Source organism: Papio anubis, chromosome 9, assembly GCF_008728515.1.
Source record: "Papio anubis isolate 15944 chromosome 9, Panubis1.0, whole genome shotgun sequence".
NCBI lineage: Eukaryota > Metazoa > Chordata > Mammalia > Primates > Cercopithecidae > Papio > Papio anubis.
Window position 1 is genome coordinate 12,576,168 of NC_044984.1, and position 26,339 is coordinate 12,602,506.

The 26,339-nt window shown below is 44.8% G+C and overlaps 1 protein-coding gene across 9 annotated transcripts; it reads right to left on the reverse strand.

The window, feature by feature from the left end:
* Positions 1 to 245: 245 nt before the first annotated feature.
* Positions 246 to 19,225, reverse strand: GSG1 (germ cell associated 1). 9 transcript variants are annotated; one of them, XM_003906029.4, is made up of 7 exons: positions 18,970 to 19,225; positions 5,921 to 6,239; positions 4,631 to 4,699; positions 4,283 to 4,330; positions 3,331 to 3,483; positions 2,573 to 2,684; positions 246 to 664 (listed from the first exon to the last, which is right to left on the reverse strand). In XM_003906029.4, exons 1-7 carry the CDS (start codon positions 19,015 to 19,017, stop codon positions 322 to 324), a joined length of 1,092 nt encoding a protein of 363 aa, XP_003906078.1. In that variant the 5' UTR covers positions 19,018 to 19,225; the 3' UTR covers positions 246 to 321. The 9 variants fall into 9 exon arrangements, with proteins under 9 accessions (XP_003906078.1, XP_009178516.1, XP_031506162.1 ...); XM_009180252.3 differs by having other exon boundaries at positions 2,573 to 2,711; XM_031650302.1 differs by having other exon boundaries at positions 4,163 to 4,330.
* Between the last annotated feature and the right edge of the window lie 7,114 nt (positions 19,226 to 26,339).

Below are 26,339 nucleotides of genomic sequence, written 5' to 3' on the forward strand. Positions count from 1 at the left end.
CTTAAGGTCAGTCAGGAAGTGTATTTTACTCCTCTTTTTATCTCCATGGTTTGGCCCAGAACCTGGCACAGAAGCTATCAGTAAAAAAGGGAATTCTGGATGTGTGAGATGTGGGGTGGGTGAAATGAGTTGGAGCTGTAGAGGAAAAGAGAGCCATGGCACCCAGGAATCCCTTAGGACTTAAAGATAACCCTTATTCATAGCCTTATTCATAGCCTCTAAAAACCATGCTCAAGAGACGGACGTTGGCTTAAGCACATGTTGATAATCCGCAGACGTGTAAGGTGGGGCTCAAGCCTACTCCCCAAACCCGCTTAACTCCTAACACTGCTCTTCCTCTACAGATGACCTAACTGCTTCTTTCAGCTCCTGGCTGGCCTCTCGTTGAAATCCCTTGTTCCGCAGCTCAGAGTAGAAGTCGACTCCCTCAGAGACAGAGTGGATGGGCTGATTATGATACTGGTGGTAGCCGGTCAAAGGACCCGCGGTGGGGGCTGCACTTGACAGCTGCCGAGGGAAACACCGGTGGTGATGTGGTCGGCAGTTCGGGGGTTCCTTGAAGCTCTTACTATGCTTGCACTTGAACTCCAGCACCATCCTGGTGTACGTGTTGAAGGTGGTGACAGCTGACGCCATGCAGCAGGTGAAGGAGAGCCAGGCCATGCTAGGGACAAACGCACAAAAAGATTGGACAATAAGAATAGGACTTTCTTGAGAGAAGAATGCCATGACCTCTTCCTACTAGTGGACTAGCTTAATGCCTTGTAGGGATTTAGGGACTTTCCACCATGTTTCAGGTAAAGAACTGTGGGAAGAGAACTTACCGATTTCTAAAAAGAGAATGACTCATGTAGTCCTAGTATCAGACTAGGAGCTTAATGGATTTGTTTTCACTGAATTGTTGAGTTGTCGGTGCCATGCCCTTTTCTATCTGGTGTGCCTATTTTGTGTGTGTGTGTCTGTGTGTATTTGGACTCCTGTTTCCCAAGCTGCATTGACCCTTGTAAAATCTCCAAGATTCCCCAGGCCTGAAGCTGAGCTGTGTGCAGTGGACATAACCCACTGCATACCCTCCCTCTCCCACCCCAACACACACACACACACACACACACACTCTGCCAAAGATGTCCCCCCACTCAGATGCTGGGAGGAATCATCCCTCTTCCATCTTCCTTTGTTTTGAACTTAGCAGTGTTAGGGTCCACAAAGTTGAGCCTCTGAAAGTCATTCAGGAAAACATTTACTACAAATCAGGAGGTATTACAGGTTGTACTAGTGGAATTTGCTTCGTATGAAAACAGTGTGGTTTTGGCTTACAGGAGTTCATAATGGATGGGAGAGGAGCTGGAGATTAAGGGAATCTGGATGGATTCAAGAAAGGAAAAGAAGACACTAGGGAACTATATTAAACACATTCCTGAAAACTTGGAAAATCAAATCCCTAAATCTCCCTGTGGTTCTGGGAAGCTCAAGAAACAGGAAGGTTTGTGAGGTTAGGGAGGGATTTCATGAGGCCAAGTGATAGTTAAAGCCAGGTCACATGCAGGCACTGTGTGTTCATATCTGTTGCCTCTGACAAACGCAGTAGGTTCAGTCTGGGATGCTTCTGGGAGTTGATTGATAGGCGTTGCCTAGCCTGAGCTCCACAGCCGTAATGCCAAGAATGGCCTGAAGACAGACAAAAGGTGAGAAATGCTGGATCTGGGAACTGCATTGAGCCGATGCCCTGGCTGGTGGAGTAGACTCAGACTCCCAAATTATTAGCACAGATTGTGCCATGGAAAACGGGATAGGGCCTCACAACAGACGTGCAGGCTTCCTTCTCTGAGTGGAAACTTGAGCCCATCACTGTGTCTTTTTCAGTGCTCTCAAAGTACTTAGCACTTAGTAAATATCAGTACAAGTTGACAACTTGCTGTGAATAAAGAGTGCTCCTTAAGGGAGAAAGTAAGAGCTCTCAAAGGTAATATTTAACTTGAATGTGTTGCCTCGTGATGTTTGCTGTCACTGTCTTTTTAAGAGAAATCTAAAATGACTGACCCCTTAGTTCTTTAAGGGTTAGAGAACGACTGTGGTAGTGAAGTGTTATTTCCAACGCGGTTCAATAGAATAAGAATGGATATAGAAGGAAGTGAAGAGGAGAGGAGTAAGCTATTTACAGAGAATGCAATTCAATCCAAATTTCAAAGCGATATCTCGATTTCTCTGTTCTCTAATACCTTGAATCATTAAGAAAAAATAGAGCCCATTTCCATAAGGCCTACAAAATCAGTCTTGTTTCCCCAGGGTGACATATATGCCAGGTGAAGAGGCAACTGCCACAGCTGATGAGCAGGAAAACTGGACAAAATAACATCCTCCCAAGACACCCTCGAGGAATCCTCCCTGTACCCACTCAAGGCAGGGAAGAATGGATGTGTCCTGATGATGCAGCCCTGTGTGTGGTTGACAGGCTCCTGGGATGAGGGATGAAGAGAAGGCAGGGCTTCACCGAATAAGCATCTAGCTGGGGGCAGAAAATCTCATGAAGGTTGGCTGGGGCTACAAAGGTTCAGGAGATGACAGCACTTACTAGAAGGCCCAGCCATAATTCCAAACATGGGGTCTCCAGTCTTCCGGACCCAAGTTGGCAGTCGCCTGGAAGACTTGTGAATACATCATGTGGGCCACCATCCCCAAGAGACCTACGGAGGAAACAGGAAGGCAGAGCCCTTAGAGAAAGGCTTTCATGCCATCTGCCAGGAGTATGATTTTGGATCACCCTTCTCGCAGTCAGGCGCAGCCTCTGTTGGAGTAGCCCATTACCCTATGCCACCACATTTCCTGAAGAGTAATCCACAAGGGGGGCTTCTCCTTAAATGCACATCTTTGCAGTAGGTGATCCCAGACTGCAGGCTGAGAGCTATGGAAAAAGTCTGAGTCAATGCTGCACCCAAGGCCACTGCACCCCACCCCTACTCCTTCCCACCCACACCCCAATGTTGGCTTAATTCTTCATTTCATATGTGCATCTCTCACTTTATCCAATGGAGACTGGTCTTGAAAAGCTGTGTGTATGTCACAGCTGAAAAGTAACCCAAACAATAGATTTTACATATTGAGAAAGCTTGCAAATAAAGGAACCTAGAGGTAAATCATTTTGTAAAGTACATGGTGGTCCAATATACAATTTTACATGTTACTTCAATTTAAAATTAAAGATGCCTACCTCCATTCTTTATACTGTCTTTGGGCTCCTTCTCCCCTTCAGGGCAAAGACTCAAGTCCTCCAGCTAGGGCTTCAAAGGTGGCCAGGGCCAATCACCCCCTCCCACTCCAGGAGCAACTCACCTGACAGCACAGAGGAAACAGCAGCAAAGGCGCTCAGTTTGAGCCCACAGGCAGGGTTCGCAGTAAGTAGCAAGTCCGTTAGTAGCAGGAGGAAGCTGATGAATTGAAGTCCGATGTAGGTGATCTGCGTTCCCAGGGATAACCATAGGATTTCTGCCAGAAACCAGAGGAAGAGGGAGCGCTCACCCTCAGTTAAAAAACTGAACAAACGGTGAGCATAGGATGCCTATTAGGAGTTAAGACCCTAGCAGCATCCGAGAAGGGGAGAATGAGGCACAGCTGAAACCAGGGAGGACCATTACTTCATTCTGGTTCTTTGACGTTGCTCACAGCTCCTACTCTATAACCAATATATACCCAAGTAAGTTTGACCGACTGTCAATACTGTTGGGGAGATTTGAGAAGAAATCATCGAATTTTCATAAATTCTGCAGGGAAATAATGTTGCTCTAGTTATCATTTTTGTCCTCTTTTTCCTCATTTAATTTTGGGACGGTTCCCTCCCTGCCTCCTTTCTTCACTCCTTTCATTTGACCAAATAATAATATAATAATAGTGGAGGAGAAGGAGGAAAAACCTAAGCCTTCCTACACGGTTACTTGGCAACAAGAGTAGGTTAGCGCTGTTGGTGGTTTTCTATTTGTGAATCTTATTTATCCCCGCTGTTCCTTTTTTTGCGTTCCTGCATATGAATGAAAGTCAGTTCAAGGAGGAATTTGTGTCACCCTGTGGGGCTCAGAAGAGAAAAGTGGGAGATCACAGTGCAGTTTAGATCCGGAGAGGCTCAAGTCAATGGTAACTACTGTAAATTCCTTATCAGACACATACTTGCCACAAAGCCCCAAGGGAGGGGAGGGGAGGGAAGCCTTCTCCATCAACCGCTTCCCTCCAAATCGGAGAGTGGGGTGACATGGGCCTTGCAACGTGGCAAATTCCAGTAGTCCTTTCTCACCTCTCTCGGTTGGTGGTGTGAGTTCAATGAAACTTCGGCACCTCTCCCCTGAAACATACAAGGTGCAACGTCATGGAACTGCTCCCTGGGATGGCTGGAATGAAAACCTTCCCCACCCCATACCTGGCGCTGCTCCCTCTGCTCTGACAGCACCTGCCCCACATAGAGCAGGAAAGCAGGAAAGAATACCTGGGTGAATGAATGGCACAGCCAACAGTCAGCCCAGGTGAATTTCTCTCTCTTCAATCTCTGATAATGCAGAAGCTGTTTCCCTGAGAGCACCTACATAGCTTAATATTCCCATTTCCCATGTCCTGAAGAGTTAACGATCTTAGTGTTAACTAATACCTTTTGCTGCCGCTGTACCACTGGACCGAAGGGCTCTAAATTGTTTCCAGGACTGGGGATGGAGCAGTGCTAAGTGGCACAATAATAAATATAAATGTAAATACTTTTTTTTTTTTTTTAATTCCTCTTCCATCTCCCTTTTAGCTCAAATAGGGAGAAGTAGCAGATATCAAATTGTTCATGATTCTGGGCATTAGAAAAACTTCACTACCAGGTGCTTTCTTCCCAGGACACAGAGTCACCTCTCAGTGTTCTGGGCAGGGAAGAGGAGGTGCCTTCAACTCGTTCCTCCAAACCTGAGGAACACACATCGACCAGCACCTGCCTGCTTTGCTAGTGTGCACCGAGGGGCAGGAGATCTGGCAGATCTGCCTTCAGTTCCTTGAGGGCTCCCTTACGTGATCTAGTTACCCTAGCTGGCTGGCTTCAGTTCCCCCACTTTTAAATGGTAGCAGTAATACTTAGAATGATAAAACACTTTGGGGCCAGGAAAAGGCTGTAAAGATTATCTACTGTGATGCTTTCATCTCACAAATGAGCAAATCAAAGCCTATAGAAGCGAAGTTATAGGCTGGGCGTGATGGCTCACGCCTGTAATCTTAAGCACTTTGGGAGGCCGAGGTGGGCGGATCACCTGAGGTCGGGAGTTGGAGCCCAGCCTGACCAACATGGAGAAACCCCATCTCTACTAAAAATACAAAATTAGCCGGGCATGGTGGCATATGCCTGTAATCCCAGCTACTTGGGAGGCTGAGGCAGGAAAATTGCTTGAACCTGGGAGGCGGAGGTTGCAGTGAGCCGAGATGGTGCCATTGCACTCCAACTTGGGCAACAAGAGTGAAACTCCATCTCAAAAAAAAAAAGAAGGAAACAAAGTTATTTGTATGAGGTCACAGTTGAGCAGAGCTAGGGCCTTCCTACAATATTCCTTTCCGTTTTGTTGCTAAACAGCAATTCTAGGTCTCTAGACTGGAAATTCTCATAATGTGAATGGTCTAAATGAAACTTTTAAGGTTAATTCTATTTTTAACATGCTATTTTGAACCCACAAGTCTACTACAGAGGGAGGAAGTGAAAAGCCAACCTTATTAAAAGGGGCTGCCATAGAGAAGGACACTACACAGAGGTGGAAGGTTCTGTGCTGGGAGAAGGAGGTGAGGCCCACTGGGGTGTGGGCTGCACTTCCCAGGGCAACCCCAGCCCTAAGCGGGCCTACCTGGTTTCCATGCCTGCATTAGATCTCTTGCCCACCCTGACCCCGTTGCTCTTATATCCCAGAATTTAGGCTACCTGGTTCTTCCACAGTTTCCTCACAGGATAGCCATATGCCACTCCGGAAGCTCCGGAAGGAGAACCGGTCATCCCCAGTCTCCCAGTTGTATTGTACCACCTCCTGGGTGGATGTGTTGGTGGTATCTCCATCCAGGGACACTGGCATGTCAAAGCACTTGGCTGCCAGACCTTTCTCGCACAGGGGCTTGGGCACCTTCTGTGTGCCCACAAACCAGTAGTTGCTGAGCAGGGATATTGTGGAGAAGCTGAGTGATAGCATGCTGAGGACGGCAGATAGGAGTGTCCGCTGGCCAGAGAAGGCCTTCGCGAGCTCCATCTGTAATAGACAAGCACAAGTGGAAGGGAAGGGAGCAAGGGAGCTTGACTCAGAGTCGCCTCGGAGATTTGGCCGCCTTTCCCTGTGCTCCCTCTGCTCAAGCCATACCCCTCCAAGGCGGATAGGCACAACCCTCCTCTGCCAGTTTTCTCCAGGGGCCGCATGGAAGCCCGGCTTCAGGAGTGGTCTGCAGCCAGCACCTGGAGGGTCTCAGAAAACCATATGCCCGCATGGGGGCCTCAGAGCAGCTCTCTCTGACCTTCTCCTGTCCTCCTGTCTCAGTCCCACTCTTGCCCGAGGCTAGCCACAGAAACTAGGATCCCTCTGCCTCAAGGTGGGTCATAGAAACCAGAGCCCCTTTCCCCAGAGCCAGCCATAAAACCTAAAAATAGTACTCTAACTTTCCCTCTGCCTTTCCGTGTACAAACGGACCCTAAAGAAGTTTTCTGACCTAGCTTGTGTGACTGTAGGTCATAAGACCCCCATTCCAGAGAGGGTCGGGCCCCGCACCCGGAAGGAAGAAATGCTCACAGAGGCCAACGAGAAGCAGGCCTTGCTGGGTTTCCCCACGCGGTCTATTAACGTTATTAGATCAGGCCAGATGCAGAAGTGGCTCACGCCTGCAATCCTAGCACCGTAATCCCTCCCAGAGGTGGGAGGGTTGCTTGAGTTCAGGAATTCACCCAGCCAGCCTGGAGGCGGCATAGGTAGAGACCGTCAATGCCTATGAGAAAAGAATTAGCGGGCATGATGGTGCGTGCCTGTAATCCTAGCTTACTTTTGAGGCTGAGGTGGGAGGATCACCTGAGCCCAGGAGGTCGAGGCTGCAGTGAGCCATGATCATGCCACTGCACTCCAGTCTGGGCAACAGACTGTCTCTAAAGTCTGTTTTACAGAGTGCAGTCTGTGCCATTGCACCCCAGTCTGGACTATCTGTCTCTAAAAAATAAAGAACAATCAATAAACAAACAAAAAAAAACCAGTAGATCATGTCCTTGATGTCCAATCATATTTCTACGTGATACATACTTTTGACTAGGCATAAAACAGATGGTACCACCATCTTTTGGGTCTTCATTCTGAAGGTTCCCTTGTTATGTGAAACTATGATCAAATAAACTTGTATGTTTTTTCTCCTATTAATCTGCCTCTTGTCAGTGATTTTCAGTGAACCTTCGGAGGGCAAAGGGAAAGTTTTCTCCTGGCCTCTACACAATGCAGGGATGATGCTGCTTCAAGTTGAACCTTACACAGGTCCAACCGCAGAAAAGCGGTGATTTGCATAGATTGAATGACAGGGGCTGGTCTCTGGGCATGATATGCAGCGATACTGCATAGAAGTAGGATAAAGGTGATCCACCAGATAGGACAAATTAGAATGACGAATGCAGAAGTCAGAATGAATTGGATGTGAACATGTTAAAATCTTCCATTTCTGCTTCAAATGGTGAGAGTAGAATCAACAGAGCCTCCAGCTGGCAAATCCTAGGGAGGGTGTGTGTGTGTGTGTGTGTGTGTGTGTGTGTGTGTACCTTTATGGTAAGTGCCATAATGACCCCACCAACAAACAGCACGGGGATCATTCTGAGTAGCAGTGATGGATCTGCCAGCAGCCACTACCTGGAGTTCTTGGACCAGTGGATTGAGCAAGAGAGAGAGAAGGTGGATTGCTGCAAATATTAATACCACTGCTGGCCAGGCCCTGTCTACTGAAGTCCTGCCCCTCTGAGGCTCACTCCAAGCCCCAACTGCTTCAGGGACATCCCCTAAACAGTACCTTCCATGGGAAGTGAGGCTTGGAAGGGCTTCAAGGACTGTGGTATGTGCCTTCTTAATGGTATTCTTTTCATATTTATTTTTGGTCATGTCTTCAAGCTTTCAAGATTTCAAGCTGCCATTAGGTAGCAAATGTGTCTTTGTGATTTTTATCTTTCCCACAGCAACTAGCACAGTATTTTACACATTAGACACTCAATACTAAACGACTGAGTAAATTGAGGATGTTCTGAATAAGCATCAGATAGCAATGACCTCAGTCAGAGGTTATATAAACCTTTTTTTTTTTTTTTGAGACAGAGTTTCACTCTTGTTGCCCAGGCTGGGGTGCAATGGCACAATCTCGGCTCACCACAACCTCCACCTCCTGGGTTCAAGAGATTCTCCTGCTTCAGCCTCCCGAGTAGCTGGGATTACAAGCGCCAACTAATTTTTTTTGTATTTTTTTTTTTAGTGGAGATGGGGTTTCACCATGTTGGCCAGGCTGGTCTTGATCTCCTGATCTCAGGTGATCTGCCCGCTTTGGCCTCCCAAAGTGCTGGGATTACAGGTGTGAGCCACTGCGCCTGGCCGGTTATATAAACTTTTACATAACAGTTTATATAAACTTTTAACTTTATATAAAATAATAATATATATACACATATATAAATATATAATTATATAATTAATAATTGACAAGGCAATTGACAACCTCTGGAAAACTTTTATATAAAGTCTCAACTTTATATAAAAGTTTAGAAAAAAGAATTGGGAGCATTCAAATGCTCTTCGTGGTAATCGTTTTTGGCTTTGTCTTCACTGACAGGTAGTAGCACTGACTTGTTGAAGCGTTTGCTATTGTAACAATGTAGTGAGCTCTTGGTGTCCTCTTCCCTGCATTATAGATTCCTCTGAAAGGAGTATGGCAATGAATATTAAACTGGAAACCTCCGGGGGAAGCAGATGGATGCTTTGGGGCCTGGAGGATAAAAGAGGGCAGTGAACCTACTGGGATGTGGAGCTATTGAAACCTTTGGAGAGGAGATGGGGCTTCTGGTTCTGGGAGAGGTAGCAGTCGGGCCCAGCTTCCACCCACTGCCACAGAGACAACAGAATTTCAAATGCTCGCATTTGAAATTGTGGTGCCTGTGTAGGCTGGACAGCAGGTTTGGTGTCCACAGAGCCATGGGTAGGGTGTCGGCAGCCAAGCCCTTGGTCGGTGGAGAGGAACCTGGAGGGCGGTGTCTTCCAGCCTGGTGCAGAAGTGCCTGCCTCACAGTGGGGACATAGAGGAGGCTGTCGAAAGAACTGAAGCCCCCCGGATGGCTCTGGCTGGAGCCCCTACTCTCTATGTCATTTTCAGCCTAAGAGAATAGGAGGGCAAGCTAAAATATGACCAGTATTAGACTGCCAACTTTGTTGAGTGGTGGCTTGGAGCCAGATTTAATTTGACTTAGAGAAGTAATTTGGCAAGTCTCTCACTTTGTGTTAGAGCAGTTTATACAGTTACATTAATGCACACTGAACAGAAAAGAAGCCCATGCTTAGTTGCTGACAGACGCTTCTTAAAGTAAACCTTCTTGAGCTTTCCAGGGGATCCTTCATATCAGAATTAATCAGACTTAAATCTGCTTAGCTTAAGAGCCATAAATAAAACCATAGTTAAATGGACAGGCCCATAAATTTCCCTCCCTTATCACGCCCAACTTAATGTTTCTACATTAACAGAGAACTTTACCTTAGAAATGAAACAATTTGTTCTTCAGAATTTCCAGGGACTAAGACAGTGCATGTCACAAAGTGCTTATTATTTATGGCAATAAGAAATACACGAAGATCATATGTATGTAAAACCAATATACAAAACATGATCAAGACAACTTCTGAAAAGCAATCTGCTAATATGATTTTACTTTTAAAAGCACTCAACAAATGAACTCTGCCAAGAATTGTCAGTTCTTGCAAGACTCTGGGTGACCTTGACTAAGGACAAATTATCTGCAGCATCTGGGAGGAGGGAAGATTTTCTATTGCCAGACACTGAAGTCCTATGTTGCCCAGTTCCCCTTTCCTAAAATGTTTTCATCTTGGTTTTAGTTACGAAAATCCTATTGGTTTTAGTCATCGTTCTCTTACTGTGAGTCATCCTTTTCTAATAATTCTTACTTTGCTTGAATAAGAAATGGATTTCCAGGTAAAACATCTTCACTAACTATTTAGTGTAAAGGCTGACCTAAAGACTTAGGCAATTCTAACTTTTGTGACCTCAGCATTCATTTTTCAACAATCATTTTCAGTCTGGTTTGGAAATTTGTCAATTATCATGTCAGATTTTAACTCCACACTCAATCCATTTCCAGTTACACTTGCAAGATTTTTACTCCACATTCAATCCACTTCAAGTTATATATATTTGCAAGTTATTCTCGGGGTTATTCAGAAATAAGAAAGAATAATGAACCCCGTGCTAAGATACACCCACTTTGTGGCAACAAGGTGACAACCAATTTAAGGAAGAGGCAATTTGAGAAACAAAGAATAAAAAAGAGCTTGGACTGAAGCTCAAAGAGGTTCCTTCCAGAAGGAGTGTCCACCAGGCAGAGACACAAGGAACCTCATTCAAAAATCATCTTCTTGATATCAAATGATAATTTCACTCGAGAATTTTCAAGAATTATCTTCAACACCTATAGTACCATGCCCTTTGTCACATACTTTACTCCTTTCCCCAAACATGCCTTTCCCTGCTAGGATCCAATTACCTCTTGAATTGGAAGAACAAATCTAATTTTGCAATGGTTTCCATAAAGTGATTCTGAAGAAGTAATGACCATAAGAACAACTCTATCTTAGCGTATGCAACAGATCCTATGCCAAGGTGACTCTTTACTCTCTGGAAGAGGGACAGAGTGGTTACTCTAACACTTGGGCCCTTAGATCATTAGGAAGTGCGTAGGCGCCAATGTATAATCAGTAACCCTTCCATCAACATATATCAACAGAGTAACCCAGAATTAGCATAGGCTAGAAAGGACAACAGATCGATGAGGCAGGTGCATAAAAAAAGCCAGGTACAAAATAGCTGTAGACTGCATCCCTTGAGCAATATGAGGGGAAGCCGGTTACCTTGGCCATGGTCAGCGTCTTGCAGCTTGTCTGGAAGAACCGAAGGATGCCATCTGCACTCCAAGTCCCTTTGGTTTAACGTTGCAAGAATACAAACTGTCATCCTACCCTCCTTCCTCTCCTCCTACCCCTCCCTTTCTATCTCATATTCTTTGGAGTGCCTCATGATTAAATGCTGCCTTACAGGGAACATGGGCATTTAATAATTGACAAGGCAATCAGGGCCCAGCTGTTCTGGGAGATTACACCAGAGAGCTTGCCAATGGGGATCTGGGATTAAGCATAAAGAAGCAAGGACCTGCAATTTGCAGAGGAAAATTTCTTTAAAAAGTAAATGATGGTTTAGTTTCCACTGCCTGCTATTCTGTAGGTAACTGGAGTGAATGGATTGGGCTTGAATTTATGGCAGACATGAAGATATGGCAGGTCACCATTATTGCAGAAGTTTACCTTCCCTTGAGTAGGGTTTCCCAGCTCTTTGAAGAAACTCTGTTCTCTGCAATGTCAGGGCCTCACGGAGCCATGAACAGGAAATAGTTTCCCTGTTCCATGGGTGGTCTCCACCTTCCAGTTAGAACATTAGAATAAGTACTATTAAGCATCTCCTCCACACATGGAATGCTGAGTGAGAGTGTTGGCTGGGGATGGGGTGAGGATGCAGATAGGATTGGAGATAAATGAATTCCAGGATCCGGAAGGCCATGGCTATTTACCATTCCTCTCCCAACCTTCAGGCAAAGGAATGACAATATTTTATATTTCAAAAAAGAGTTTCTAAAATGTTGAGAAAGTAATCTGACAGACCAGTAAGGGGTCGTTTGCATATCTTCTTTCCACCAGTCAGTCAGAAGTACAAGTTGTTCTTTTTCTCCTCAAAATTGTACAAACAGCTGGGCCCGATGGTTCATGCCTGCAATCCCAGCACTTTGGGAGGCCAAGGCAGTTGGATCACTTGAGGTGAGGAGTTCGAGACCAGCCTGGTCAACATAGTGAGACCCTGTCCGTACTTAAAAATACAAAAAAAAAAAAAAAAAAAAATAGCCAGGCATTGTGGTAGGCACCTGTAATCCCAACTACTTGGGAGGCTGAGGCAGGAGAATCTCTTGAACCCGGGAGACAGAGGTTGCAGTGAGCCGAGATTGTGCCACTGCCCTCCAACCTGGGCCACAGAACGAGACTCCATTTCAAAAAAAAAAAAAAAAAAAAAGTGCAAATTAATTGGAACACCAATGTTGAAAGAGATTCTGCCGCTGTTTGTGAGTCCCTAAACGCTGCATGGACTTTCATCCTCCAAGCCTTTGCTGATGCTCTTCCTTCTGCCTGGAATGCCTTCAGTCTCTTTTTATCTGGTGAACTGCCTGCCTCTCAACGAAATTAGTCTAAAAAGTCATCCACTCTTTGAAAATGTTTCTTTTCTCCCTAGGACATACAGTTCCCTCCTCATGGTCCTTGTCACACTATACCTCTCTCACAACACTTATTATTATTATTATTATTTTTAATTTTAGCTGAGACAGGGTCTCACTGTATTGTCCGGGCTGGTCTCGAAATCCTGGGCTCAACCAGTCCTCCCACCTTGGCCTCCCAAAGTGCTGGGATTACAGGCGTGAGCCACTGCACCCGGCCTTCTCACAACTCTTTCTATATTCCATTATAACTACTGCATTTGTCTTAAATGTAACTTCCTTAAAGGTCTCACTTTCATTTTAGAGCAGTTGTTCTCAGTCCTGATGGAGTATCAGAACAACCTTTGGAAGTCTGGAAAATATGCCGATTCCTGGATCCACCCTGAGATTTCATAATAGTTCTGGATGAGGCCCAGGGATTGGGAATTTTAGAAAGTTCTTAATATATACCCAGGGAATTCATGTAAAATGGTACCTGTTGGACTCATTTTGGGCTTACATTTAATAAAACCCTCTGTATCCCACCTGGCCCTTCCTCCCCCTCTTCCAGACTAGCCATGAGGTCGTATTTTTCCCATTCTATATTTGTGCAGTTCGTTTAGGGAATCAAAGGCAGGTTCTTGTGGACTTAACTGTTTGAATTAGTCCACGTTCTAGCTGAATGAGTTGCTTTGGATCCTGCTTTTGTCACCTGTAATGTCTGCTCTCCTCAGACTGATGTTAACAAGCAAATTTGATAAACATGTGCCATGTTCAAGCATATTTTCTGCATCGCCCAAACAACCCTTTATTTATTGTGACAGAATCCACTCTCCTTTGGGAGGAGAAGCAGGAATTTTGTGTTCTTTATTTTTTTTTTACAGTTGCATCGGCTGTTGGTTTCCTAGCTAGTAGTTTCATCATAACGCTGGGTGGCGCTATCCCCTCATCGTTTCTGCTTCCGTCACGTGCTTCCCCCACCAGTCGGCAAAATGTGGGTGGAGGTGGCTGCTCCTCCCCATAGGATCCTCTTTTTAAAATTTGGCATCCTCCCTGCCTGCTAATCTACAGAATGCCATGTGTCAGCCCTGTGGAATTCAGGGCTCAGGCTGAACTTTGGGGCATCCAGCCACTCCCTATAGGAGTCTTGTAGGATTGTTTCCTGTAGCACTGTTTTTTTTTTTTCTTTGTGCGGCCAGTTCCAGCTTCAGTGACTCAGTAGAGCCTCATATACTTCCCATGGGAAATACAACTCCACGGTATCAGAAAATACAGTTAGCCAATGTTTCCTGATGAGTTTTGTGCACATTTTTCTTTACTTAATTGTATCTTCATTGTCTTTCCACCCCAGAACAGTGAACAATTCTTTTCCCCTCTCTGTGCTTACACCCTTCAAATACTTGCAGACACTTCTCATAGCCCGCTTGAGTCACTGTTTGGCACGGTCTTATGTCTTTGGTTTTTATTGCCTCTGCTCATAAACCGCACCCCCTGTGCCTTAATAGCCTGAAGTTCGCCTTCTCCAGGGAAATGGGGATGGGAGTGGCAGGCTCGTAAGTGTGTTATATGAGGAGGCTCAGGGGTGAATTTATTTAGAGTGAAGCTAATAAGTGAAGCTTCAGCTTCCATGTCCCCTACTCCCTCCACCTCTTCTAAAACTTTGTTACCTAATTTACACTTGTAATTGTGTACTCTTTTTCTTAAAGAGGGCCTCCAAAATTATATCATTTTAGGCCTCCACAAAGCCTGGGTCCACCCCTTAGGAAGCTGTGCATTTTGTGTGCGTACTTGGCTGCCTGGCTGCTGAATGTGACCAGTCTTGATCTCCCCCTCCCCAAGGACCCTGGACCACAACGTCTAATTTCCTCTTTTTGACAAAACATGAGTTTTTCTGCCTGGCCACAAACATCAGAGCCCAGCATCCCACTCACTTCCTTTCATTGTAATTTGGGCATGTTAATATTTTTTTCTTCCCTTTCCTCTCTTAGAACAGAAGAAGTAATTGCTAGCCAATGCGACATAAATATAATTAGGTTCGGCTCAGAAGCTCATGACTCAGCACAGACACGAAGATTCCACACCTAAAAACAGTATTTAGCTCTGGCATGTTGGACTGTGATCATTCCAAGATGACCTCCGCAGGAATATATATGCACCTCATAATTTATGACACCACAAGGCCAACGGTGGGGGATAACCCATATTTGCTAAGGTCCTCAGTCCCTGTTCCCTGTGCTGGACAAAACCACATTTACTAGGCTGTGCATCAAGAGAAAATAGTGGTCTTGGGGCACCTACACATACTTTGTAAATGGGAATGCAATTTATTGTTTTGTGAGTTCACTGCAGGTTAGGGGTGATTAAATGACAAGCGTGAATGCTGAGCCGGAAAGCAGGTTATATATCACACCACTTCCCTAATGCCAAGGCCTGGGGCTAAGGGATCTGGTGTTTTTTTTTGTTTGTTTGTTTTGTTTGTTTCTTTTTTCTTCACATCATCCATACTGGCATCTTCCCGGAAAGGTTTGTTTTCTCTCCCTGGCAGGAGTATCTCTATCCTGCCAGGAGCTAGATTTCGGACCCACGCGCCATTAACTTCTTTCTATTACTCAGTAGACAAAGGCTGGAGTGGGGTGTAAATGTTTCGGCTATCACTGGTCTGATGACCATGCCTGCCCCTGTTCTCTGCTCCTGCATGTTCTAGCATGTGCCTCTCTCATGTAACTCATCACATGGCTTTCCTGTCTGTTATGCTCATTTGACTGTAAGTTGCTTGATATAGTAGCAGCTATGTTTTATTCATTGTTGATCCTCAGAGCCTAGCAGTGTTTTAACATCTATGAATGAATGAATGAGGTTTGTAATGCAAAAAGGCTTATGGATACAATTAGGAATCCTGAGTGAAGATGTGAATAAAGAAGTGTGTCCAAACAGCCTTCTGTTGCTAAAGGAAACAGGATGCTTCCGGATTCACATATGTAAGAGCAGTGAGAAGCTACAAAGGAAGTCCTGGGTCCACAGGCACACCCTAAGCCTTTTTACGCAGATGCACCCAGAGTTTCATCAAACAGATTCTCTGCCAATCCATTTCCTCTCACCTGTGGAAACATTCCTGCTTTTAAATGAGCAAAGCCCAGAAAACAGTGATTATCTCATGAAATAGTATATTATCTTTAGTGCACAGAGATCAGGGGACAAACAGATTGCTCAAAAACCAGTGACAGATTGGAAATGTTATATCCTTTTCCAAGCTGGGTGGTCCCCTACCGATTAGAGCCATTTTGGATGATGTATCTCCAACCTTCTGAGTTTTTGCTGCTCTAACTGCAATGTTTACATCAGTGCCTGACCTTCAGCTCCTTCACTGATTAAGACAAAGAAGGTCTTCACACGGGACATTTTCACATTTGTTTCCCAACTCGGAAGGGAAGAGTAATGCCACCAAAATGCCCATGCTTACTGTTCAAAATGACTACATCACTGTAGGACACAGCTCCAGGATTTATTCTTAGCTGTAACCACATTTAAGGGGCCACATCACCTCAAATGGTCACACAATCAAATGACTCTAGTCTTCCTAACGTAGATCCCGAGTGTTGGGAACACTTCAATTCAGTGGGAAGGACCCTGGAAAAGCGTTTCGGGACCTCGTTCTCGTCTTTCCCTTTCCGCCTTTTAATGGAATTGTTTGAGGACTTTTGCTAACGCAGTCATTTCCAGGAGAGGAAGCCGCCTTTCTTCCAGGCCCCAAGCAGCTGGAGTGAATCAGAGGGGCAGCCACATCTGCACTTCCTGTGGGGCAATCGCTCACGCGCGGGTGACGGCTCCCGCGGGCCGGCTGGGGTCGGGGGCTTTTGGGGACCGCGGGGCGGGGCGGGGGCGTAACGGGTGGGGCCTCTCGGGGGTGCCTGGGCCGCGCCATCTCCACTTCCGAGCGCGCCCTCCCACCGCGATGAGTAACGCGCCCCCTCCCGTTTACTACGGCGCCCGGTCGCCTAGCAACGGGGCGCGTTGCCGCGGCGACGGGCCGGGCGTCTTTGGCATTGTTTGCGAGGCCCCGCCCCACGGCCGCCAACCACCCAGGGCTTCCTGACCGGGTGGGGCGGGGGACCCGGGCTGTTTCTTCCTCTGGGTCTTCCTGCGTCGGCTGAGAACCGTGTCCCGGGGGCCCTCCCAGAGAGCAGGGACGGCCAGGGCAGGCCAGGGACCCGGCGAGCCGCGGAGGGCGGGGCCATGTGTGTCCGGGAGCTGGGCCGGGGCGCTAGGCCACCTGCGGCGCGGCCCCTCTGCCGCCTGGCGAGGCTGGGCGGGAGGGCGGGAGAGACGGGGTAGTCGGAGGGATTCCTTACACCCAGGCGGGTGGGCCAGGGCTCGGGATGTGTCGGGCTGCTGGGAGTCCAAAGTCAGGCATTTCCCTGCCCCTGCCTCCTAACGCTACGGGTCCCAGGCTCCCCTTCTACGGGAAGGGGATGTCTGCACCTCATTGGGAGGACTCGAGGGGCGGGACTTCGCCACCCAGACCCCTCAGCAGATCCGAGTTCTATTTACGACCCATACGCACGACTGCACTGAGGATTTTGGCCAAGTTACTTAACCTCCCAGAGGGTTAAATTTACCCTCCGGGGTAAATGAGGGCAAAGAGTTGTCCTTCTGTGAAAATCGAAACAGGTAGAAGAGTGCCTCTAAGCAGCAACGAAGGGGAAGTGCACCTGTGCTACCAGCAGACACCTTGCTAGACCCTTCAGACATCTTCCTTAATCCTCACAACCAGCGTGAAAGAGACGTGGCGGCCGGGCGCGGTGGCTCAAGCCTGTAATCCCAGCACTTTGGGAGGCCGAGACGGGCGGATCACAAGGTCAGGAGATCGAGACCATCCTGGCTAACCCGGTGAAACCCCGTCTCTACTAAAAAACTACAAAAAAACTAGCCGGGCGAGGTGGCGGGCGCCTGTAGTCCCAGCTACTCGGGAGGCTGAGGCAGGAGAATGGCGTGGAACCGGGAGGCGGCGGGGCTTGCAGTGAGCTGAGATCCGGCCACTGCACTCCAGCCTGGGTGACAGAGCGAGACCCGTCTCAAAAAAAAAAAGGAAAGAGACGTGGCATCCCCACTCTACAAATGAGGGTTCCGATTCAGAGGGTTTGACTTGCTCAAGACCACAAAGCTAGTAAATGGTAGAGTCAACATTGGCAATCTTTGAGGACTGTTCGCCTGACTCATCACCAGGCTGCCACTCAGTAAAAGGCAAGGCACAGTCACCTTTAACAAAATGTACAGATTGCAGGCCAGATTATGGGACCTCCTGCAGAATGAGGCAATGGAGTAAGTGTACTTTATACCTCTCAGGTATATATTAGCAACCAGACGCTCCCATATTCCCTCTGTGTCTCTCCTAGAAAACCACTGATAAAGAACAATAATAAAATTTATTCTAAGCCGTGACTGGCTTTTTCTATCATGTTCACATCCACTTCTTTATCATCTGTTCACTTTGAGCTGCTTCTGAATGAGGGAAACTGCCTGAGCCCACACCCCGATGGCTCTTCAGAACCACCAGCTCAGCTCTGCAGTCCCAGAAGCACCTCTTAAGTTATCCTGTTCTTTCCTTTGAGATCCTAACTTCCAGCTGGTCAACAACACACCACATTGCTCCCTCCGTTGGAGTGTGTGTGTGTACGTGTGTGTGAGTTTGTGTATGTGCTAGTTTGCTGGCTAATCACAAGCTTCATTTTTCTCTCATGAGAAAGGCAAGATATTTGCGAATGAACACCATTTGTTTTTTTAAGTAATCCTTAGAGCTGAAAATTGGGAGGCTGGTCGTTTCTGAATGTAGGTCAAATCCTAAACAAGCCGCAACTTCTCTGCAGAGTGTGAGAGTCTGCCCGGGTCTAGAAGGATCCCTGAAGACTCTCCTGGATTCTCTGAGACCAGAAGGAGCTCGACCGTGTGTTGTCCTTCCCAGTTCCAGATCAGAGCTGGTTTCCAGCAGGACTTTGGGGGTGCCCCACTGTTCTCTGGCATAGAGCTTGATGTCTGCTCTTCCAGCTCACTGGGGTGACACACAGCTCTATTGTTGCCACCACTACTGGGCCTTTACCGGGCTCCAGATTTTGGCAACAAGAATAATACAGATGAAAGGAAAAAAGGAGAGGCATAGGGAGCCCTAGGAACAGAGAGGAGAAGGAAGACGATGAGGCAAGGGAAGAAGAAATGGAAGTTTTAATGAAGGAAGATGAAAAGGTAATAGGCTAAGGTATGGACATACCAGTTTTATCTATGAAAACTGGGCTGAGTAACACATTTTCATTCCATTTTGTAGAACCCTATAGTGCATTTCCAAGCTCCTTACTGTGACCATGTGAAATACATAAAATTGATGAGTTAGTGTAACCTGTGTTACAAATCCAGCAGTAAGTAAGTATGTGTACGAGATGTTCATGAGATTTCAAAATCCATGTACCTACCTCCTGGGTGAGGCAAACATCTTGAGTCAGTTGAGAGGAGTCGCTCATTCACTCTTGCAGTGCGAAGGCAGAGAAGTTTCAGTTTATCTTCTGTTCTGTCTCAATCAGTTGGGTAGAATGAGTGTTTAGCGTGACGATGAATTAGCTCCCCTCTTGCCAGCAGAGGGGTAAGGTGGTGTGTGGTGGATTGGAGAGGATGTCCTGAGGGCAGGACACCAGCCAGGGCGGGGCTAGGTGACCCAGGGGGTTTACTCTGTGATGTCACAATGGCAGGCAGGGGTCTCCTTGTTGCTCCCTCAGCCTCCTCCTCTTTCCAGCCCCAGAAGGATTAGGGGGTCATGCTGGGTACCTGCCAGTGACTGGATGTCTTCTGAGGTCGTCCAGATCACTGCTTCTCTTATTGTGCGTAAGATTCACCTGGGGAGCCTAGTCAAGTGCAGGTCCTGAAGGTCTGGGATGGCTCTCATGCGAGTCCAGCCAGACCACACTGAGTTGTGAGACTCTAGACCAGTGCTGTCAAAGCCAAATGCAATGTGGGCAGCATACGTCACTTAAAATTTTCTAGTAGCCACATTAAAAAAAAGTAAATTGGACATACATATGGCAATACAGCAATCATATGCTATACAATACTATGTTTAAAATTTAGGCCTCCCCAAACAATAAAGTTGGGTTTAATGAAAAATATTTTATACTGCTTTCATTTTAAAATTAAAATTTAATGAATTCAGATTACATAAAATGAGAAATTCAGTTGCTCAGTTACACTGTCCATATCATAAGGGCTCCACAGCCACACGTGGCAAATAGCTACCGTATTGGATGGCACAACTCAAGGCCATTCTCTGAAAAGGTAACAATGTACAGAAATTACCCTTCTAAAGGACTAGTATCTGGAAACCCAGTAAACATTCACTAACATCATTTTAATGAATCCATAATTAGTGTCTGGGGACTGTTAATAGGAGGCATAACTCTCGGAGACTGGCAGAAGGTGTAATGTTGGCCTCATCCAGGATTCCAGCTCACAGTCTGGACAGGGCCCTCTGCCCTGTGAAACCTGTCACACTCAGTCCTCCTCTGAGCTTTTGCCAGGGCTCCCCTCACTGCGATCCCTTCCTCCTCCTTGCTGCCCCGCCTAAATCTTACACAACCTCAGGGCACATGATTCCAGTCTCAGCACCTTGTGGCTCTAGCCCTCCTTACTCCCCATTTCCTCTGTGCTCACACAGCATGCCTGCTTTGCTTTCAGTGTGTTAGTCTGTTTCTCGTGAAATTCTAAGTTGCTTGAGGACAGAATCTGCTTTTTTACTTCTATCGTGCTTAATATAGTGCTTGTGCACTGATTTTATATCCTAAGACTTTGCAGAAGTTTACCAAGACTAGGAGTTTTTTGGTGGAATCTTTAATGTTTTCTGGGTATAGTTTCATATTATCAGCAAAGAGATAGTTTGATAACTTCTTTTCCTAGTTGGATGCCTTTTATTTCTTTCTCTTGCCTGATTGCTCTGACTGGGACTTCCAGTAATGTGTTGAATATGAATGGTGAGAGTGAATATCCTTGTCTTGTTCCCATTCTTAGGGGTTCCCCATTCAGTATTATGTTGGCTGTGGGTTTGTTTTAAGTGGCTGTTGTTATTTTGAGGTATGTTCCTTTGATGCCTAGTTTGTTGACGGTTTTTATCATGAAAGGATGTTGGATTTTATCAAATGCTTTTTCTGAATCTATCGAGATGATCATATCATGTTTTTTGTTTTTAAGTATGTTTATGTGTTGTATCACATTTATTGATTTGCATATGTCGAGCCATCCTTGCATCCCAGGAATAAAGCCCATTTGATTGTGATGAATTAACTTTTTGATGTACTGCTGGATTCAGTTTGCTAGTATTTTTTCAAGGATCTTTGTATCCATGTTAATCAGGGATATTTGTCTATAGTTTTCTTTTTTTGTTGTGTCTTTGCCAGATTTTGGTATCAGGATGAACTGGTTTTGAAGAATGAGCTAGTGGGGAGTCCCCCCTCCTTGATATTTTGGAATAGTCTCAGTAGGATTGGTACCAGCTCTTCTTTGTATGTCTGGTAGAATTTGGCTGTGAATTCATCTGGTTCAGGGCTTTTTGTGGTTGTCAGGTTTTTTATTATTGATTCTATTTAATTACTCATTCTTGGTCTGCTGAACTATTTTTAGTGTATATACCTTATTCATCTTGTGGTAGATTGTGAAACAACTGTGGAACCGTTTTGGATGTATTGTGGAATTGGGCACATGAGTAAATGCTGTTGAGAGCCAGAGTTCTCATTATAGGAAAGGAACATCAACATATGGAATGGAGGGAGGCAAGAAGGAACCTATGGGTTAGATTGGAATGAGGGGCATCAGTATGAAGCCATGATTTCTTATATTTATATTTGAAATACCCACATATACATACATGCATGTACACATAAACACGTATGCACGTATATTTATCTATGTATATATGTGTATTATATTTGTATATGTTTGTGTAAATAAATGAGTATTTTTTTCTAGTTTTATTTGCTAAAAGGACTTAGAAGAAAGACTCCCCAGTAGCAATGAAAAACTAGCACTCAAATCTTGGTCTCTAATACTAAGAGGAACCAGAGCTCCTCAAATAAACGTCCAATTCTAGAGCTGGGATAGGGCACGTACAAGATGAACCTGGGACATCTTGATATGCCAGAAAGTAAAGAAATGTCTATGAAAAAATGATGGGGACATTTCACAGAGACACACCAGCCTCCTGAAGGGATTCCTACTGGCTAAATCTGGTACAATTTAAGCACCAAAATAATTAAACACGGTATTGAATTATAAGCCACAGGAAAAAAACAGGACTTCATGAGTCCATATGGATGATAAATAGATAGGCAGATAAATATATACATAAATGAATGAGAACAGAAGACTCTTGCTTACTGTACAAAGCAAGGAGCTCACTGATGAATACGGAGGGTGTACTGAAGTTGGAAGATCATAATTTTGCAACTATTTTAGTAAATATGAATTTAGACACGATCATCAGTGGATGCTAAATACAGAGGAACATTTTAATGAGGAACAGGCCAGTTGCATGGTCTTAAACTGTCTCCCCACAGATTGCTCATTAATTGTAAGGGAAAAAGTAGCCCTACAATAGGGAACTCAGATAACACTTTACATAGTCAAGAAATCAAATAACAGCTTAACCAGGTAATTAAAATTGACTTCAGCTTGAGGAGGCAGATGACCATTGTGTGTCTCCTGAGAAGGGCACAATGTCACTTATGTAATATTCAGGCAGTGACTGTATAACTTGAGTCTAAATGCAAGAAATCATCATACAAATTCAAAATGAGTAAATACTCCATTTTTAACAGTTAGGATTTGTATTTATCAAAAATGTCAATGTCCAGACAATATTAAAAGCATCTAGGGACCCCCTATACAGTTCTCAACTATTTTTTGTGGATAGATGTGAATACATCCAGAATATCTGACATTAGATCCTTTTGGGACTATAGGCTCAGGTCCCACTGTGGCTTCCAGGTGTTCATTGCTGTTGATTTCTTGTTTACTCTGTTATTTTTCATATAGGGAAGTGGGACTGCTGTTTTTTCTAGTTCCATCTGGTTCATTCCTGGGGGCAGATAATATATCTTACTCATCTCTGAAATTCCCACAGTGCCCGAAACACAAGTGCGTGCTCAGTTAACATTTGCTGACCTGAAATGGATTGAATGAATCCAGATTGTTCTAGTATCAGAATTTTTGTCTGGAGGTCTTGGGGGAAAACCCCTTTAAAATCAAGGAGTGTAGTCTGATCAGCAGTATTTCCAAGATCTCCTTTTTTTGGATCAGGTGAAAGTGGTAAAAGCAAAGCTGGATAAAGAGTTTAGCAGAAAAAGTGGTTGTGGTAGGCTGAAAATGCTCCCTGCGACCCCCTACCCAAAAGATATCCATATCCTGGGACTATTATCTTATATGTCAAAAAAGGACTTTGCAGATGTGATTAAGTTAAGGATTTTGAGATGGAGATTATCCTGGATCATCAGGGTGGGCCCTAAATATGATCACATGTATCCTTAGGAGAGGGAGGCAGAGGGAGATTTGACACATACTGAAGAGGAGCAGGCAACACGACTGTGGAGGCAGAGGATGCAACCACAAGCCAAGGAATGCTGCCAGCCACCAGAAGTCAGAAGAGGCAAGGAAGGATTTGCTCCTGAGCCTCCAGAGAAAGTGCAGTCCTGCTGATACCTTGATTTTGGACCAAGGAAACAGATTTTAGACTCTTGACCTCCAGAATTCTGGGAGAATAAATTTCTGTTGTTTTGAGCCACCAAGTTAGTGGTAATTTATTACAGCAGCCTTAGAAAAGTAATACAGTGGTAAAATGGAAATTACTTCAATTCCATTTCTACTAGCAACTCATACGCATACTTTCAGGAAGGCGTGTACTCTCTGAGTCTTATTGTTTTAATTTGTGACATAGAAAAATTGAACACATAAAGATATAGTACATAAAGGAGCAAAAGTATGAAAAATACAACTTCTTCATGCAAACCTCTCCTCCCTCTAATAGATAAAGGCAAATGGTTCCCATCCTTCTTTCCTTGATCCATTCCAGTATTATGAACCACAGCATGATCCAGAGTGACCATATGAATAATTCTACCTCTTGTCTTTTCTTTGTTAAAGCATTGTTAGTCTGAGAAAGGATCCAACTCAGACTTAAAAAAAAATCCAATTACATATTCTAATTAGTCATACTCTCCTTATTGAAATTTAACAGACTTAAACTCCTCGTCCTTAATAATAATAATATAACGTTGACTGGCTAATATTTATGGACTACTTAAAATGTACCAGGTACTATGCTATAAACTTTTTTGCTTATTGTCTCATTTAATCTCCATAATGCAATAAGGTAGGTCCTATTAATATTATTTTACTGAAGAGGAACCTGAGGATGTGGCTTTATTGATGGTGACATGTGACTTTCTGATCAATTACAGCAGGACCACAGTTTTTATGGGGGTTCACGCAAGTGGGAGTACTATGGCCGAGATACACATTTTGTCCAACTTGCTATGGTGATTAGCAAATATGACAGAGTTTCAGAGAAGGTGACTCTCCATAGGGCAAACTGAGAGTGGGCAGGATGTATGGAGAGAATTTCCAATGGAGTTTGGGCTCTACTGAGTCATCAGGGATCCAGACATAACTGCTATTTTAAATTGTATGATTGCTCAGGGGAGTCTGCTGATTATCCAACCACTTCTGGCATTAAGCAGCTTTGAGAAGCGACCAGGGCAGAACTTTTCTCAAATGTAGGTCATTTCCAGCGTGGCTTTGAAGATTCCAAACCATCTGCATTCTCTATTGAGGAAAAGGTAGAGTTTTTAACATTTGGATGTGCTACTATCCATGAAGCAAAGAACAATTAAAAAATGCACAAATTGCACTCCTGTTTATATTTCAGTCTCAAGGCTAGTTATGACACTCTTGCTTTTCCTCTAAATGCAAGTAGTTGCTGTTACCTTAGAAAGATGATGGGATGGATTGTAAGTAGAATTGAGTTGCCGAGTTAGTGGCAGAACTCTTGGGTAAGTCATGGAAACTTTGGGTGTTGCCCCTTTAAAAGGTGGATTGATACTACCTTCCCTACTTACTTCATAAAGACATAATAAGGTTAAAATAAGGAAATATAAACTTCTTAAGAGCTTTGGATTTAGACCGATCTTGGTTTAAATTCTGCCTTTTCCACTTCTATGCTATATGACTTTGGGGAAATTTATTCAAAATCTCTATTTTGAATACATTTAGTCCTCAGTTTCTATGTGTAACGAGTGGAGATAATAAAAGCTACTTCATAGAGTCTTAGAGGGGATTTAATGAGATAACAATTATAAGGCATTTACATGTGCACAGAGTAAACATTTAATTAATGGAAACTATTATTATTAATGTTCATAGTTTATATGTTTATATAAAAGGAATTAAAAGGTGAAAAATAATTTTATAGTATATTAGTTGTAGTAGTAGTAGAGCATGCAAGGCTTGTGAAATTAAAGCATGCCTCTGAATCTATGCAAGTGTGTTTTGATTTACTAATGACAGTAAGCAAGGTGAATATACTTGTTCCAGTGATTGGCTTCAGACATAGGAGTATGACCAAACCCTAATGAGTTTCCCTTGGTTGAGACATAGCACACCTATATTTAGATTTCATGTACTGGTATTTGGTGAAGCATTTTATGTCCTGTGTAACTTGATATGCATCTTCTTCTATTTCCTCTTGAGACTGTAAATTCCTTGAGCATAATGATAGCATTTTCTCTGTGGCCATAAAGCCCTGAAGGGCTTGGTGAGGACTGTGTGGGTGTTCAATATATTAAGTACTAACTAGTTCCAGAGGAAAGCTGAGATTGTTATTAACTTTTCCAACCAATGTGATTCTGGGGAGCTGAGTGTGATGCACACGGGGAGCGGGCTCTAGAAAGCCTAATGAGTTGCCAGGAATTCGGGGCCGCTTACAAATGAATGCACAAGTGGTTCTCTCCCCAGGGCTTCCATCGACAGTGGCGTGAATGAAAATACATTCTATAAAGCAAAGAGGATTGGTTCTGCCTCCTTTAGTTCTCTTTTGAAGTGCTGCCTTTCATTAATTTAGACACCAAAGTCCATGCCCCGCCACTCCCTAGCCGTGGGAGCTTGAGTATGTCATTAGGTCACTTTGAGCTTCAGCTTTTTTATTTTTAAAACAGGGGTGATGATATCAGTTCTGTTTACTTCACAGTGTTGTCGTCAGCATACGATGAGATGGTTTACAGACGAACTGTGCACACTGTCAAGCATGATATACATGGAAGGTACTATTATGATGTCATCAGCTAGGGCCTGGGTCTTTATTGGTGGCTTCCTTCCTCAGAGATGACAATCAGCTGTGTTCAAAGCTTTACGCGCTTCTTTGGCTTCTAGGAGGGATGGCAGTACAGAGCACTCTGGGGGCTGAGCCCCTTGGTGGCCCCAGTTCTCCAGTGCATGGACTGTGCTTCGATTGCCTCCAAACAGCACAGATGCAAACCTGTCTGTCCTTCAGAAGTAAAGGAGATGTGCATGAATATATCCCCCTATTCCAACACTCATGTGTTCACACGGACTAGCCCCTGTTTCACGCACGGCCCCTGGGAGCACTGACAGGCATTTAGGAGATGGCTGGTTGTGAGTGGGATGCTTTTGAGGACCCCAGAGCAGAATTTCCCTGTGAGAAGGTAACCAGCCCCTAGTGGTTCAGGGATCCTGGTGTTTTCTGGGTCTTCTGCTAGTATTTCTACCCTGACACCTCCCTTGTCTACTCCAC